Source organism: Trachymyrmex septentrionalis, unplaced genomic scaffold (assembly GCF_001594115.1).
Source record: "Trachymyrmex septentrionalis isolate Tsep2-gDNA-1 unplaced genomic scaffold, Tsep1.0 scaffold80, whole genome shotgun sequence".
NCBI classification, from domain to species: domain Eukaryota; kingdom Metazoa; phylum Arthropoda; class Insecta; order Hymenoptera; family Formicidae; genus Trachymyrmex; species Trachymyrmex septentrionalis.
Genome location: NW_017305988.1, coordinates 990,566 through 1,003,587, shown reverse-complemented (window position 1 = coordinate 1,003,587; position 13,022 = coordinate 990,566). Strand labels below are relative to the sequence as shown.

The window sequence follows — 13,022 nt, the reverse complement described above, 5'->3', positions numbered from 1 at the left end:
TATATATCTATATATATAAATCTTTAGATTAAAATCTTATTCTTTAAACAAATAATAATAAATATAATATTTTTTATTCTTTTTTATAATAATTTTAAAATCAATTGAAAAATGAACACATTGTGTTGCTCAGCAATAAACAACATGTTTATTTCCGATTTTATAGTTATTATATTAAGAATATCTTTATATACTTTAAATAAAATTTGATCAAGACTTTTATGATAAGAAATCAAGACCTATGCATCGATCGCACTAATATGGAGAAGAAAAAAATAATTAGGTAATAATTTATATATCTCGGTTATTTCTTTCAGGTTTATCTTCTCCTTTTTTTACGAACTCTAAGTAAGTAATACCAACAACGGGTTCTATATCTATGGAAAAGTCTACCCTGACACCAAATTACGTATTTAATGTACTAAGAATGAGATACTCGTCCGGTAATGTGGTAAGTGTTTCTCGTACATATATACGAGCGTGTATCCATGTGTAGCTTATTTTTTCCCTCGTTCGTTGCTCGTTTTCATTCAAATTAGTGTGTATTCGCGAGCACTTATGTATGCCTATAATTTTCAATATACGGTTGAAAAGAATAATTACAAAGTGCACAGATTATAATGCTTAACTAATTTCGATCGAGCGTTATAGAAATTACGGTATAGAAATTATGTTATAAAATTTTACATGTAAAACATTTTATCCCAACTTTAGATTAAATGATTAAATTTTCTCAGAATAATAAATAAATTAATCGTATGTTACGTGTACTTGTGTATATGTAATTTTTGCTTGTGTATCGAAACGGCAGGATATCGAGACAATTACTTTGTCAGAATCTTGACAAAATGTGGTTGCCAAGGATATTGTACAGTTATTTACCATCTATATCACGTTTTCAAGAAATAACGTTCAGAAAGATATATTCTTGAGAAAACCAATGTTTATATACTCACGGCACGTTACCTCGTTCTTCAATGTCTGAATATCATTTATGTCTTTCCATTATAACATTTATATTTCTTAAAATTCTTCGACAAAATTCGCGAATTCAACGATATTTTATTGCTCACGATAGGATACTACTTTTACTCTTCACATTGGTAAAAAAATAAATATCCTAAATTTTTATTGTGTCTAAAATAATTTACTATATTATTAACAAAAAATTTTATTTCTTGCGATTTATCTGAATTGACGTATCGGAATGTTTGAAAAACATAAATATGTTTCTCTTATATGTTTCTCTTGTATCCGTGAGTATAGGTTTTTTTTTGGTGCGAAACCGAGCGTACCGAAAGAGCTGTTTTCAAGAAAAAGTTTTTTTATAGCGCATATATTATATTACATATGCTTTACTATATAATTTGTATAAAATCAGATCTTTATCTTCAAGCAAGGTACAATTTTCTTTATAAAACCCATATGTAGATAAAACTTAAATAAACCTATTTATATTTGATGAATAATTAAAAATTTCAATATACAAAATCGGCATATTATTTAGCTAATTTGTTTAGAAAGTGTACGTGCAAATATTGAATTTTTTTCACTGAAAGAAGCGACGTAGGGAAAAATAATCGTGTACGCCCGCTGCTTATAATTGTAGACCGATATCTAGTAGAAGTATCGCAGTTATTGGAAGTCCGTAATCGCACGAGAAACACATTCGTTGTTTCAACGAAAACGTCGTGAATTTTACGCCTTTTCTAATTTTGCTTAGTGATCGTACGAAGGAAGTATTCGTGCGACGTTGAAGATAAAACATTTCAACGTCAAAAATGATGAAATCATTTTCGCGAAATCGCGTCACCGTTTTTCCTTCGGAACGATGATGCATCCTACAAGATCTAGCTAATCAACGAAAATTCACACATGCAAGGTAAGTGATTAATCGTAGATTAGCTAAATTCTTATTTTGTTCGCTGGTTTCTTACAATTGGATGCCGGTTTGTTTATAGAGCTTTGATTTATTTCCCTTTTTTAAGGTTTCGATTAATTAATCGAAATGTCGTCGTTAATAATCCTGTCGGCCCATATAACCATTAATCCTTCAGTTTCAGCCCATTTAACTAGCCTACTCACCGCCTCGATGTAATTATTGGCTCCTCATGGCAGTATCGCGCCAATTCGTACGTTCATCGCTTGATAATCGCGATGGCTCATTGTGTAGCACCCGATTAACAATATACATTATACGTTCTAGGAATCAGTCACAGGCTGAGCCCCGTGCGAGGCGGTTTCGTATGTCGCCCTTCAGGAGCTAGCCAAGTAAGTACGTAGCTGGGGTGGGGTGCGTTCATTTTCTATGTTTCGAGTTTTTAGTTTTTACTATCGTAACATCTAGTTATTTTTCTTTCTTGCTTAAGAAAAACAAAAACAAAAGAAAGAACCGATTCAGCAAGGCATTCGTCGTACCTTTATTTTGGTCGCCCAGAGAAGATCGCGCTGTGTGTATCTTCCAGGCTTCCTAAATCCTCGCTATCTTCCCCTCTTGATGAAAAACAAAAAAAAAAGAACACCGATGACTGCATCCGCTAAGTCTTCTACTTGAGAGCCAGCAGCTCACTGACTCGAGGAAGATTGCAAAAATCTTTGCATCAGATGTTTCGTACCTGTTTCCCGCGTGCGAAGATGAGAGGAAGAGAACTCAGGATCTTCTACGTGATCGACCTTACCAACTACTTCGCTTCGGAATCTTCGTCCAGGCCGCTCCAGTCTCTTGTGTCTTCCTTAAAAGAAAGAGAGTCGGCTCAGTAAGGTATCCTATGTGGGTACCTTACTGACTGCTTTCAGAAGATCGCTTTGCGTTTTTTCCAGGCCGCTTACGTGATGCTGCTGTTGATGCTGAAGAGCGGCGCTCTGCTGCTCCTGCTGTAACTTGGCCTGTTTCTCCGCCTGCTGTTTCTTCATCATATCTTGCTCCTCACGCTCACGTCTGGCTTGTTCGTTGATTTCTTTGACCGCCCTCAACTCCTTTTTCAGTTTCATTCGCCGATTCTGGAACCAGATCTTGATCTGTCGTTCCGTCAAGCAGAGTGCATGCGCGATCTCTATTCGTCGTCGCCGCGTCAGATAGTGATTAAAGTGAAATTCTTTTTCTAATTCCAATGTTTGGAACCGCGTGTACGTTTGCCGACCTCTGCGCCTCGGACAGCCATTCGGACCTGAAAATGTTAAGAAATCTAATTTTTCGAGACCACTCGATAGTCTCTAGACTCTCCTTTTCTTAGAGATAAATTGTAATCTTAATGTGCAACAAATTTATTTAGATTAAAATTAAAAAATGTTCAAAATTATTTTTAATCTAAAAGCTTTTTTTGTTTGTATCTCTAAAATAATAAAATATGTTAGCAAATTGAAAAATACAAATATATATAAGGAGGCATTAAAAGGAGGATATAAATATATATATTCCATATATTTCTGTAATAAAGAATTGTACCGTAAACATCTTTGATCAATTTTTTTATTAATTTTTTATAAAGCATGATCTCACCAACAATAATAATTACAAATAAAGATATTCTCTTTCTTGTTTTTGACTGATAATCTTAGGTGCTTTTCACACCCGATCACAAATCTTAACTCTCTCTTCACTTTCTCTCTCTCCAAAAAGAAAAAAATATTCTTTCAACCTGCCGCTTATTGTGAGGGTTAAAACATGTAAAAAAGGATGAATAAAAATAGAAAGTTCCCAGGAAGCTCTCTCACGAAAGTTACAACGAACCCTTTCTAGTGCTATTTCACTCGTTTAACTTTCTCCAAGAATTTATGTCATAAACAAAGATGCAGGCGACTTTAAATTTTTTACGGGTTTCAAAGATACGAATCGAAACAGGTAAAAAACCCGTTGAACAGGTAAAAAAAAAGTTTTGAGCGACGTTGCTGGATTTATTTGAACAGTTTCTACGACAGCACGAGTTGGCTATAATTAAATGGCAGTAATAATAATTAAAATCAAATGTAAAAATAATCAGGGAATTATAAATAAAAGCTAGTGAGACAAATTTAACTGTGATAGTTACATATAAATGGTCCCTTTACACTGTAATGTCATTGCTGAATTTCGAATATATTTTCGTAATCAATTCAAAGGTAAACTTCACTTTCAGTTGTCGCCACGAGCGCATTTCTTTTCTGAAGATCGCTAAGAAACCGGTTCTTTAGTGTGCAAAGAGTGGACAGCCATAATACCATCATTCGCGGAGCGACGCTGAGTGGCTATATTATTGCCTCGTGATGAAGCAAATGCGTGCTACTGACCAATAAAAGATAGCAAGATTTTTCTTTCCGATTATTTTACGAGAGTACGAAGATTGTATCAAGACGATAAAAAAGTGAGAAAATTAATTATTATATTGGTTGGAAATCAAAGGAATGAGTTACAACAATTAGCCACAGATGCATTGAAAGTAACATACATGTATATATGCATATGTAAGAATATATGTATATATAAATAAAAATAAAAGCATTTCAGTTTTTATTTAATAATTATACAAAATAGAGATTTTTTTATCAAAACTGCTGATTTAATGAGCAAGATTTAAAAATTTTTTTTATCAAAACTGCTGATTTAATGATCAAGATTTTACGATCGGAAATTAAAGAACGGTGAAAAAATGATATGTAATTACAATTTGATAATCGTTAGCCCTGAACTTGCTAGATCGTAATCGAGAAGAATGTAGATACTGCCTTGAAATATATCACATTCGTATATAAATAAAACTAAAGCATAACCATATTTCATAGGAAACAGTAATGCTATTTATGAGGTTTAGTAAGCGATCGCAATTTACACTAAAGTTATGGTAATAGCTATGTAGTCGTGATTTGCTTACATCTTACGGAATAGCATGTCGAGAAATCGGATTAACAAATAGCAAAGGGGATATTACCCTATGACAGATTTAAGCGAGAGGCACCGTATTTTCTTTCGTCATAATGATACTCGTGCTGTATAGCGAAGCGGGAGCTCGAATGACACGCACGTGCGCAATTCTCGATGCAGGATGACCCATCAAATACGTATCGCTTTGGGCAGCGCGAGCAGAAAACTCTTCGGAGAATGCAGAGAATGCTGATATTGAATTCAGCATGGCCGTTCTCGCCAATGCGGTCCACAAGCTCGCGGCGGTGTACCTGAATCAGCGACCACACTCACGAATTCCGCTTTTTACGTACGTGTGGTGGAGGACCAGCCGCGTCTGTATTCGTGCGAATCAACACCGTTTTTAGCGCGCTCGTGTGCGTTCAGTTTGGCACACGTACGTTCGTTGCAGCCACGGGGTGGTTACCGAAGCCCGAAGGGTGGGACATAGGTTACCTTGGCAACCCAGAGGGGAGACCATTCCATCCTCCTTGCGGCATATCACGCAGGAGCAAGCCTAGCACAGCAACTAGAAAACTCTTGGTTGCATCCTCTCCACCGATTCTAGAAGAGCCCGTCGATCTTGGAAGACGGGTGAACTTGATTGCGCCCACTCCATTCGCTCCATAAATATGGCCTATCGGCGAAGTGCTGGTGTGCGAGTATTATCAATAATTTCGATAGGGAAAACTAATGCCGCTGCGCCAGAATTATCCGACGAGAATAAAGTTGCGCGCTGAGCTAGAGGCTTACCAGAGGCATAAAATAAAAGACGTTTGATAAAAAGTAAATTAAATTACTTTTCTACTTAAATATAAAAATTACTTAAATAAAAATGCAAAACATTTTTAAAGAACTTAATGTAAACGACAGTTAAGGCAATTAATAATTTCCTTTACATATATAAACTTCACGCATATAAAAATGGTCGATGCTTCTTTTTATGTTGAAATTATACCGTAAAAAAAATTGATAAATAAATAAATTCAAGCATGGGATAAGAGATTGATATCTCATTTATCTCTAGAAACCCGCAGCGTTAATTAGCGTTCTCTGCCGTAAATGATTCGGAGACAAATAAATTATAGTCAATTGTCAGCGGTTCATTGCCACTCTACAGAAGGGCGATGAGATGCGCGCACGGAAATACGCCATTATGGATGGCACAGGCCTGTGTCTAATTACAGTCATATACTAAGTTTCATATCTGCTTTAGGTCTGTTTCAGCATGCAGCTCAGGGCTTGGGGAACAATCGTGGATATTGTGGAAGTTGTCAGACTCTGTACCAACTACGAATCCAGATTTGGCAGACCTACACTATTTTTTATGTGGATGTCTGAAGAATTATTCTTCTGTTTTAAAAAGTAACAAACGTTTATCATACGTTTCATCGAATCTTTTCGATATCGTTCCGTTACGCAAACTAAATGAATTGATGAGATGTAATTACTTCTATCTTTTAAATAATCCGTCAGCAACCAATGCTCTTAAATCTATTGAATTATGTATTAAACAGTGTCCACTCGATATTGTCAGATGCTTTCGCGTTTATGAAGCAGCTCATTTGGTGCGATCGATAATATTGTCATCACTATGTAAATGAGTCAGTACCATTAAATCTTAACACTGTAGCTGCATTATTCCCTCGATCGAAGTGCGAGCTAAGGACGGATATCTAATTTATTAATGAGTCGCGCACTACCACTAGAACTACCTCTGAAGTGTCATCTGGATTCCATCTAAAAATTAACTAGCCTCTAAACTATTACTACCGCAATACTAAAAATTTGAGCAAACGTAGCATGATGACGGTGCGTCGAAAAAGTGTTAGACAGATTCTGCAATATTGCCAACACCGTCTAGTCTCGACAACACCTGCAAATCGCGAACCCTCGCGTCTAGATATGTCGCATTACGGCCTAACCCCTCTTTGTTCGACCGCCGGAGGGACCATGCGTGAGCCCCTCAGCGATCCATTCATAAATATCTCAAAACGGCTTAATTTCGCGACGCTGCGGGCAAATAAAATCTCGAGCCGGTGAAAAATGTAGACAGTTTGCCAGATGAAGGAGAACGGGCGGGGGAAAGGAGTAGAGGGATGAGAGAGGAGATACGACGTAGCCACGACCCACGACTCGCTTGATCGCCTTCTCGGGTCACTGCAGCCTCTGCCAGAACGATAGAGTTGGAGAGGACCGGATAGGAGGTATGGTTAAAGAAAGGGAAGGGAATAGAAGTGGAATGTAAAAGAAATGATCGAAAGAGAGAGAGAGAGAGAGAGAGAGAGAGAGAGGGAGGGTAAGGAGAGTGGATGAGATATGTAAAGGAACGAGAGGAATGGGAAGTGCCAAGGAGGAAAAATGTCTACAATAACTCCGTCGTCCGTTCCGTCGCGATTCCAGCTCCGGGTGCGATTTATACGGCTAATCCTCGCACTTTTCTTACCCGTGTCTCGCCCAGTCTCGCCAGGTATCCGGCTAGATTCTGTATTTCAAGGCCGCCGATTATTCAGCTATGCCAGACGGTAGATAAACCGTTGTTCTATCTGACATTCATTAAACCACACCATCCCTGCGCCCGATTTGCGAGCCCCAGCGACGTTGCCGATGGTCGCACTTATCGGCGACGTAAGTCGCGTGAAAAATTCGAAATAGCTGGAATCTGGACGATCGAGAGATGGGGAAGTTCGCGTGAATTTTACACGCGGAGAATTCGCAGACTATGTTATAATTTCTATTCCGTAACTGATAACGCAGGGTTTTTTTTCGCAATGCAGCTTCGAAAAAGGTAGTATCCTCGATATTATTATTGCCAGACAGTATCTTACAGCCAGTACGTATCTGATACCACCGCGGCAAGTGCGCTATGTAAATTTTATGAGAGCTGCTGTTCGCAGGTAATTATTGTAAGCGGTACACGAAAGAGGCCCCGATTAAATCTACTCTAATTTAAAGATCAATTTAAATAAAACGCGATTTGATTATACTTTGATACGTATAATTGGATAATTTTACTATTTAAATATATTGTAGATTGTAGCCAAGATTACATTACTTATTCGAATATATCGATGATACATTGCCTTTCCATTTGAAATGTTAATTTCCACCGCTAATATATCAATTATGAGGGAAGAAATTCAAGTTACCTAACTAAACTAATCTTGGAATAGTCGGTCACATTGGATAAGAAATATTTTATTTCTGCTCCATTAATTTCGTCAAATTATTCCTTTTAGCATCCTAGAAAAACTACTAAAAATCTATATTTTGTTATGCAAGAAATTCTAACGTTTTTTTATTCCAATTTATAAATGATATAAATCTTTAAATAAAAAAAGCAAATAAACAATAATATGTTAATTCATTATTTATATTAGCTTATCAAGAAATTACGTTATGTATAAATTATGAAGAAGTTATGTTCGATTGAAAGAGCTACAATTAATACGAGGAACTGTATTTTAAAATACAATTTTTTGTGTGCTAATATGCAATCGATCTCAATAAAAATATGTTGTTTTTTAACATATATAAATTATTCAATTCGTATCATAATGTTTCGAAGCAAGGATTAAAAATGTCGAATCAAAAAGTATCTTTATACGTTAAAATAAATATTTTTAATATAATTTAATATATAATTTTTCCACATAAGGAAAAGTTCTATGGATATCATAAAGGTCGTTTGATAATCGTTCTGATAATTTCTCTTCTGTACATGAATGGAGACCGAATGACCGAAGCAAACGTGAAAAAAGGGTTATTGTTTTCGATCGCATGTCGTCGCTCAGCGAGAAGAACCAAAATCGCATGGAGGCGCGCGGTTGACATTTAATCGCCTCTTTAGATTTACGACGACCTGGCCCTATTGCCGCTATTACGGCGCAGCAGTCTCTACCAGCTATTTTGTCCCAGTCAGAATAAATGACTGTCCAGTCTATTTGAAGTGACTGCCACTTCTTAGTCCTAAAATCTTTATACTGCCTTATCGAATACTGTTTTAGCACTAGCAATTTTGTGATAGTTCTCTTACATTATTAATAAATTTTCTATATAATGTGGCTAAATATATAATAAATTAGGAAGATCTCCCATCTAACATAATTAAAATGTACGATAATTATATTGTATATACACATAGAGAGAGAGAGACACTTGAGTCAAGAATATAACTTAACAATAAGCAATAATAAATTTATATCACATAATTAATTAAAGTGAATCATTCATAATCAATTAGAATTATAAAATAAATATGCGAATCTTTAAAATAACTTTTAAAAAGACTTCCATAAGAAATAATTCATTATTAATTAAATAGGAAAAAAAATTAAAAAATTTCATTTCCGAGAATTCAACTTCCTCTTAAAGTAAAATATTCATGAAAATTATTTTATTTATTACTTTAAATTTCATAAAAATATCTGATTTATTTATTAAATAATTTTTGTTGTAAATTCTATGTTGTGTATCAAATCAATTGTATTATATTTCTTGCGATTAGTAGACTGTAAAAATTTGTTCCTTTAAATTACAAAAAACAATTCTACGCCATTTACATATATGTATATTATGTATGCATTAATATGCTGATATGACGAAACGATTCGAAGAATTTTTGCCGATTTAGAAACTGGAGCGTCCTCGTGCTCCGATCGGTGGCTGCGACGCGGTCGACCTGACACTGACATTAACCACCGCGAAAGCGATTTATCGCTTCCCCAGTTATCACTATAGAGAAGAACGGGATATGGCTTCCCCAGAATACTCTGCGACGAAGTTACACATGGCAAACTTTCTCCAACATACACATACCTACACTGAGAGGAAAATGTACAAAATTTTAATAAATAATCGTTTCAATAGTATTATCAATATAGGCAACGTTTATTAACGGGAAATAAATCTTTGTTAAATAAAATCTAATAAGGTAAATTAAATTAATGATTCTCGTACCAACTTAACGAATTTCTTTTTTAATTAATTATTAAGCTTTAATAAAGATCATTTAACGATCACTAGTATATAAATTTTTATTAGAAGAACAAATGTTTTTGTTAAGCAAATTTGTCGAATTCATGTGAAAAAAGTACATAAACGTTCATATACGGAAAATGATCTGAGCCACAAAGATGATACTAACACCAACCATCGCGGCTGGAAGTTGGATACACAGGTGTCCGCGCACGCGTAGCGTCCGTCACGGTCGGCAATAGACTTAAATCCTGATTGGTTGGACAGCTAGTTGGAGACTGTGTGAAGTATACAGGTACACTGAGGGGAGTGTTTTTGGTAGGACGAGAGCAGATATATGTACATATATATATATATAGGGTATAGCATCCGTGTGTGTGTGTGTGTGTGTGTGTGTGTATATATATATATATATATAGGTATATATACACCGGGCGGCAATAAAGGATTCCGACAAGGATGGATGGTAAGAGGGGGAAGTTCGCTCCATTGTTCCCGGTGGAGCCCAAACGCCATCCATAAGGGTGCCTCCCATTATCCGGCACGTATCTACCACACGCAAACACCTCAGCGCGCTCGTGCTCGTACCTATACACACGAAGAATACTCAGAGGCTTGCCCGCCCTAAGATCGAGTATGAGAGCTCAGATGCATGGCGCGGCGCGGCGCCTTTCACGGTATGCAGAATTGTATCTACATGGCGGCCAACTGTGCCGCCATGGCAATAAGAGCTTTAATCTCCCACGAAATTGTAAAGTTGAGGGGAAAATTTATAAGAGTTCAAAGTCGAAACAATCGCGCCATGCGCTAATATTACCTATAGAAACTGTCTTGGAAACTGGAGAGTTTCGCATGTTTTCTGCAAAAATTCGGAGAAGATAGAAGACAAATAATAATCGAAACACCTCAGCGCGCTTAACAAAATGTTGGGGACATCTTTAACTGCTTAAAGTTAATGCATCGCTTTTTCGATATTTGTTTCTTTTTAAAATATTGTATTTCAATTTATAGAGTAAGATTGTTATATATATAAATCAAATAGAATATTCACGTGAGCCTCTTTCTTCACGAAAATGTAATAAAATATATCAACATTATTCTTTTTAATTTATGTTGATGGTAAATGTTGAAATTCTTGATCAATCCCGTTATTACTAAGAGTGGTAAATTTCGTATGACATGTAGGTACTATCGCGTGTATAATACAAGCATGTAGATAGCACGTAAATATAATTGAGTGCTCGTGAACGAGGTGTGTAAATGTCACTACAACTTCCATACAATCGTTAACTCATCCGTACGCCAAAGAAATCTCGGTAACTATCTTTTCCTATATGGATAATACCACACAACTAATATAAGTGTTCGTCAAATTGCTGTTAAATTTATTCAAATAAAGTATATACGGTGTGCGTTTCAAGAATTTCACGCAATCGCGTAATTTTTATTATTCGATTAAGTATGTCTCGCGTGTTAATTGTACTATATACACGTATATTAATTTAATTTACTTTACCAAAGAATTTCTAAGAGCAGTGCTTGGCAGCAGCAGACTTAAAAATAAACTTGTTGGCGTAGCGCCAGACTCGAAATACACGCAATCTCATCTGGAAAAGGTGAGGACCAATACAAAACAAGATTAAATTTTAATTTTGAAATAAAGAATAAAGTATTAGAATACCGTTGGCAAACATTTTTTCCCCTCTTAAAGCTCATAACGGAGGCTCGCTACCCTCTATATTCTGACTAACGGACCCCACTCCTACCTCCGACAGGGCAACAGCGCGAACAGCTACCCCCATAGAACCCCTAAGGCTCTAATTACGGCCTTTGCATCCCCACCATTCCCTCTCTTTCTGTCTCTCTCACGCCCTGTAGCGCCCTTTCCGACCATTCTCATATTTTCCGACACTCCCTGTGCTACCACACTTCACTACAATCCACCCCCTATGCCATTACATGCAAATGCCACGGTTGTCTCTTTCCGCTAATAAAAGTCGTGCCCGTGCAATTTAGAACATCCGATGTTGGGCTACTATGGCTTCCGAAAGATACAAAACGAGACACGGAATAAGTCGGAAAAGACAGCGCGATGTCGAGGGTTATTACTCATTAGTGAAGTCGAAACGCAAAGTAGATACATATACTTAGTTGAATGTACGCAACTCGATGAAAAAAATTGAGTAGGTTTAAAATATGTACGATAAATGTACAATTGTATTTAATATTGTTTCGTCAAAGTACATTAAAAGTAACTAAAAATTAAAAGCAAAAGAAAAACAATTTATGAATGTTATATTCTGTTAATTTTGCATTGGTATAAGTTAACATTAAACAAGATATATGTTACTGTCAATAAAATTTGTATTACTTATCATCAAAACAAATATCAATAAATCGAAAAGTTTATATCTTAAATTGTGGGCAAAGATATTGCTCACTAGGGACGATATAGCTTTATATGCGTGTTGTCGTAGTGAGAAACGTTAAGATCCACATAATGTTTAATCAGAGCACGTTGCGGCTTTACGACATTAGCCGGTGTTACGCACCCTCTTCCAACCATCCCTACGTCATGCAATTTGGATACTAAGTAAAATTCGAGGAACCATCAAAATTTTCCAGTTATTTTGAACTCTATAGCTCTGAGATGGTTAACTTTCAAAACTCGCGATGAATCTGCTCTCTCAGCCATACATTCTTTTTCCATTTTCTTTTAGTAGTTTCAAGGGAATCTTTATAGCAATATAGATTAGTACCGCATATTAAATCGCTGTCAAATTGTGTTTTTTAACGTAGAACCTGAAGGTTAATGAGAGACGTTACATATCGTAATCTTACTTGTCATATTCAAATTTGATAGATTTATTAACACATCACGCCAGACTTGTTGCCAGCTGATGGCTTTAACCTGATGACAACTCAATCAACAAATACTTCTCGCTGACCTTCTCTTTTATTAGGATAAATTTAACTACCAGCAACAGAAATCCTTGACTTTATTGAGTCTGATAGCTTATAATACTTCCATTGAAACTAAGACAAACGTCATGTATAACCAAGGCGTCCAAGGCACACAACGTACCTACATAGAAATAATGTGTATTCCGATTTTACGCCATAGAAAATATTTGCCTTTACATTCATATCAAATGTATTCAGATGACAG

At 36.0% G+C, this 13,022-nt stretch overlaps 1 protein-coding gene across 5 annotated transcripts in view; it reads right to left on the bottom strand.

Moving 5' to 3' along the window:
- The window catches only part of LOC108754688 (homeobox protein abdominal-A homolog), a 115,018-nt gene that overhangs the window by 87,369 nt on the left and 14,627 nt on the right, over window positions 1–13,022 (bottom strand). For 2 of the 5 annotated variants that reach the window (XR_001939727.1, XR_001939726.1), the window contains exons 3-4: window positions 2,830–3,167; window positions 2,419–2,732 (exon numbers count right to left, since the gene is read on the bottom strand). Coding sequence is in view for 2 of the 5 variants with exons in the window: in XM_018497174.1 (XP_018352676.1) it covers window positions 2,767–3,167 (401 nt within the window). In the remaining 3 variants the exon portion in view is untranslated. Of the gene's footprint in view, window positions 1–1,926; window positions 2,733–2,766; window positions 3,168–13,022 lie in introns of those variants that run through there. The other 3 variants (XR_001939725.1, XM_018497175.1, XM_018497174.1) reach the window with 3 other exon arrangements.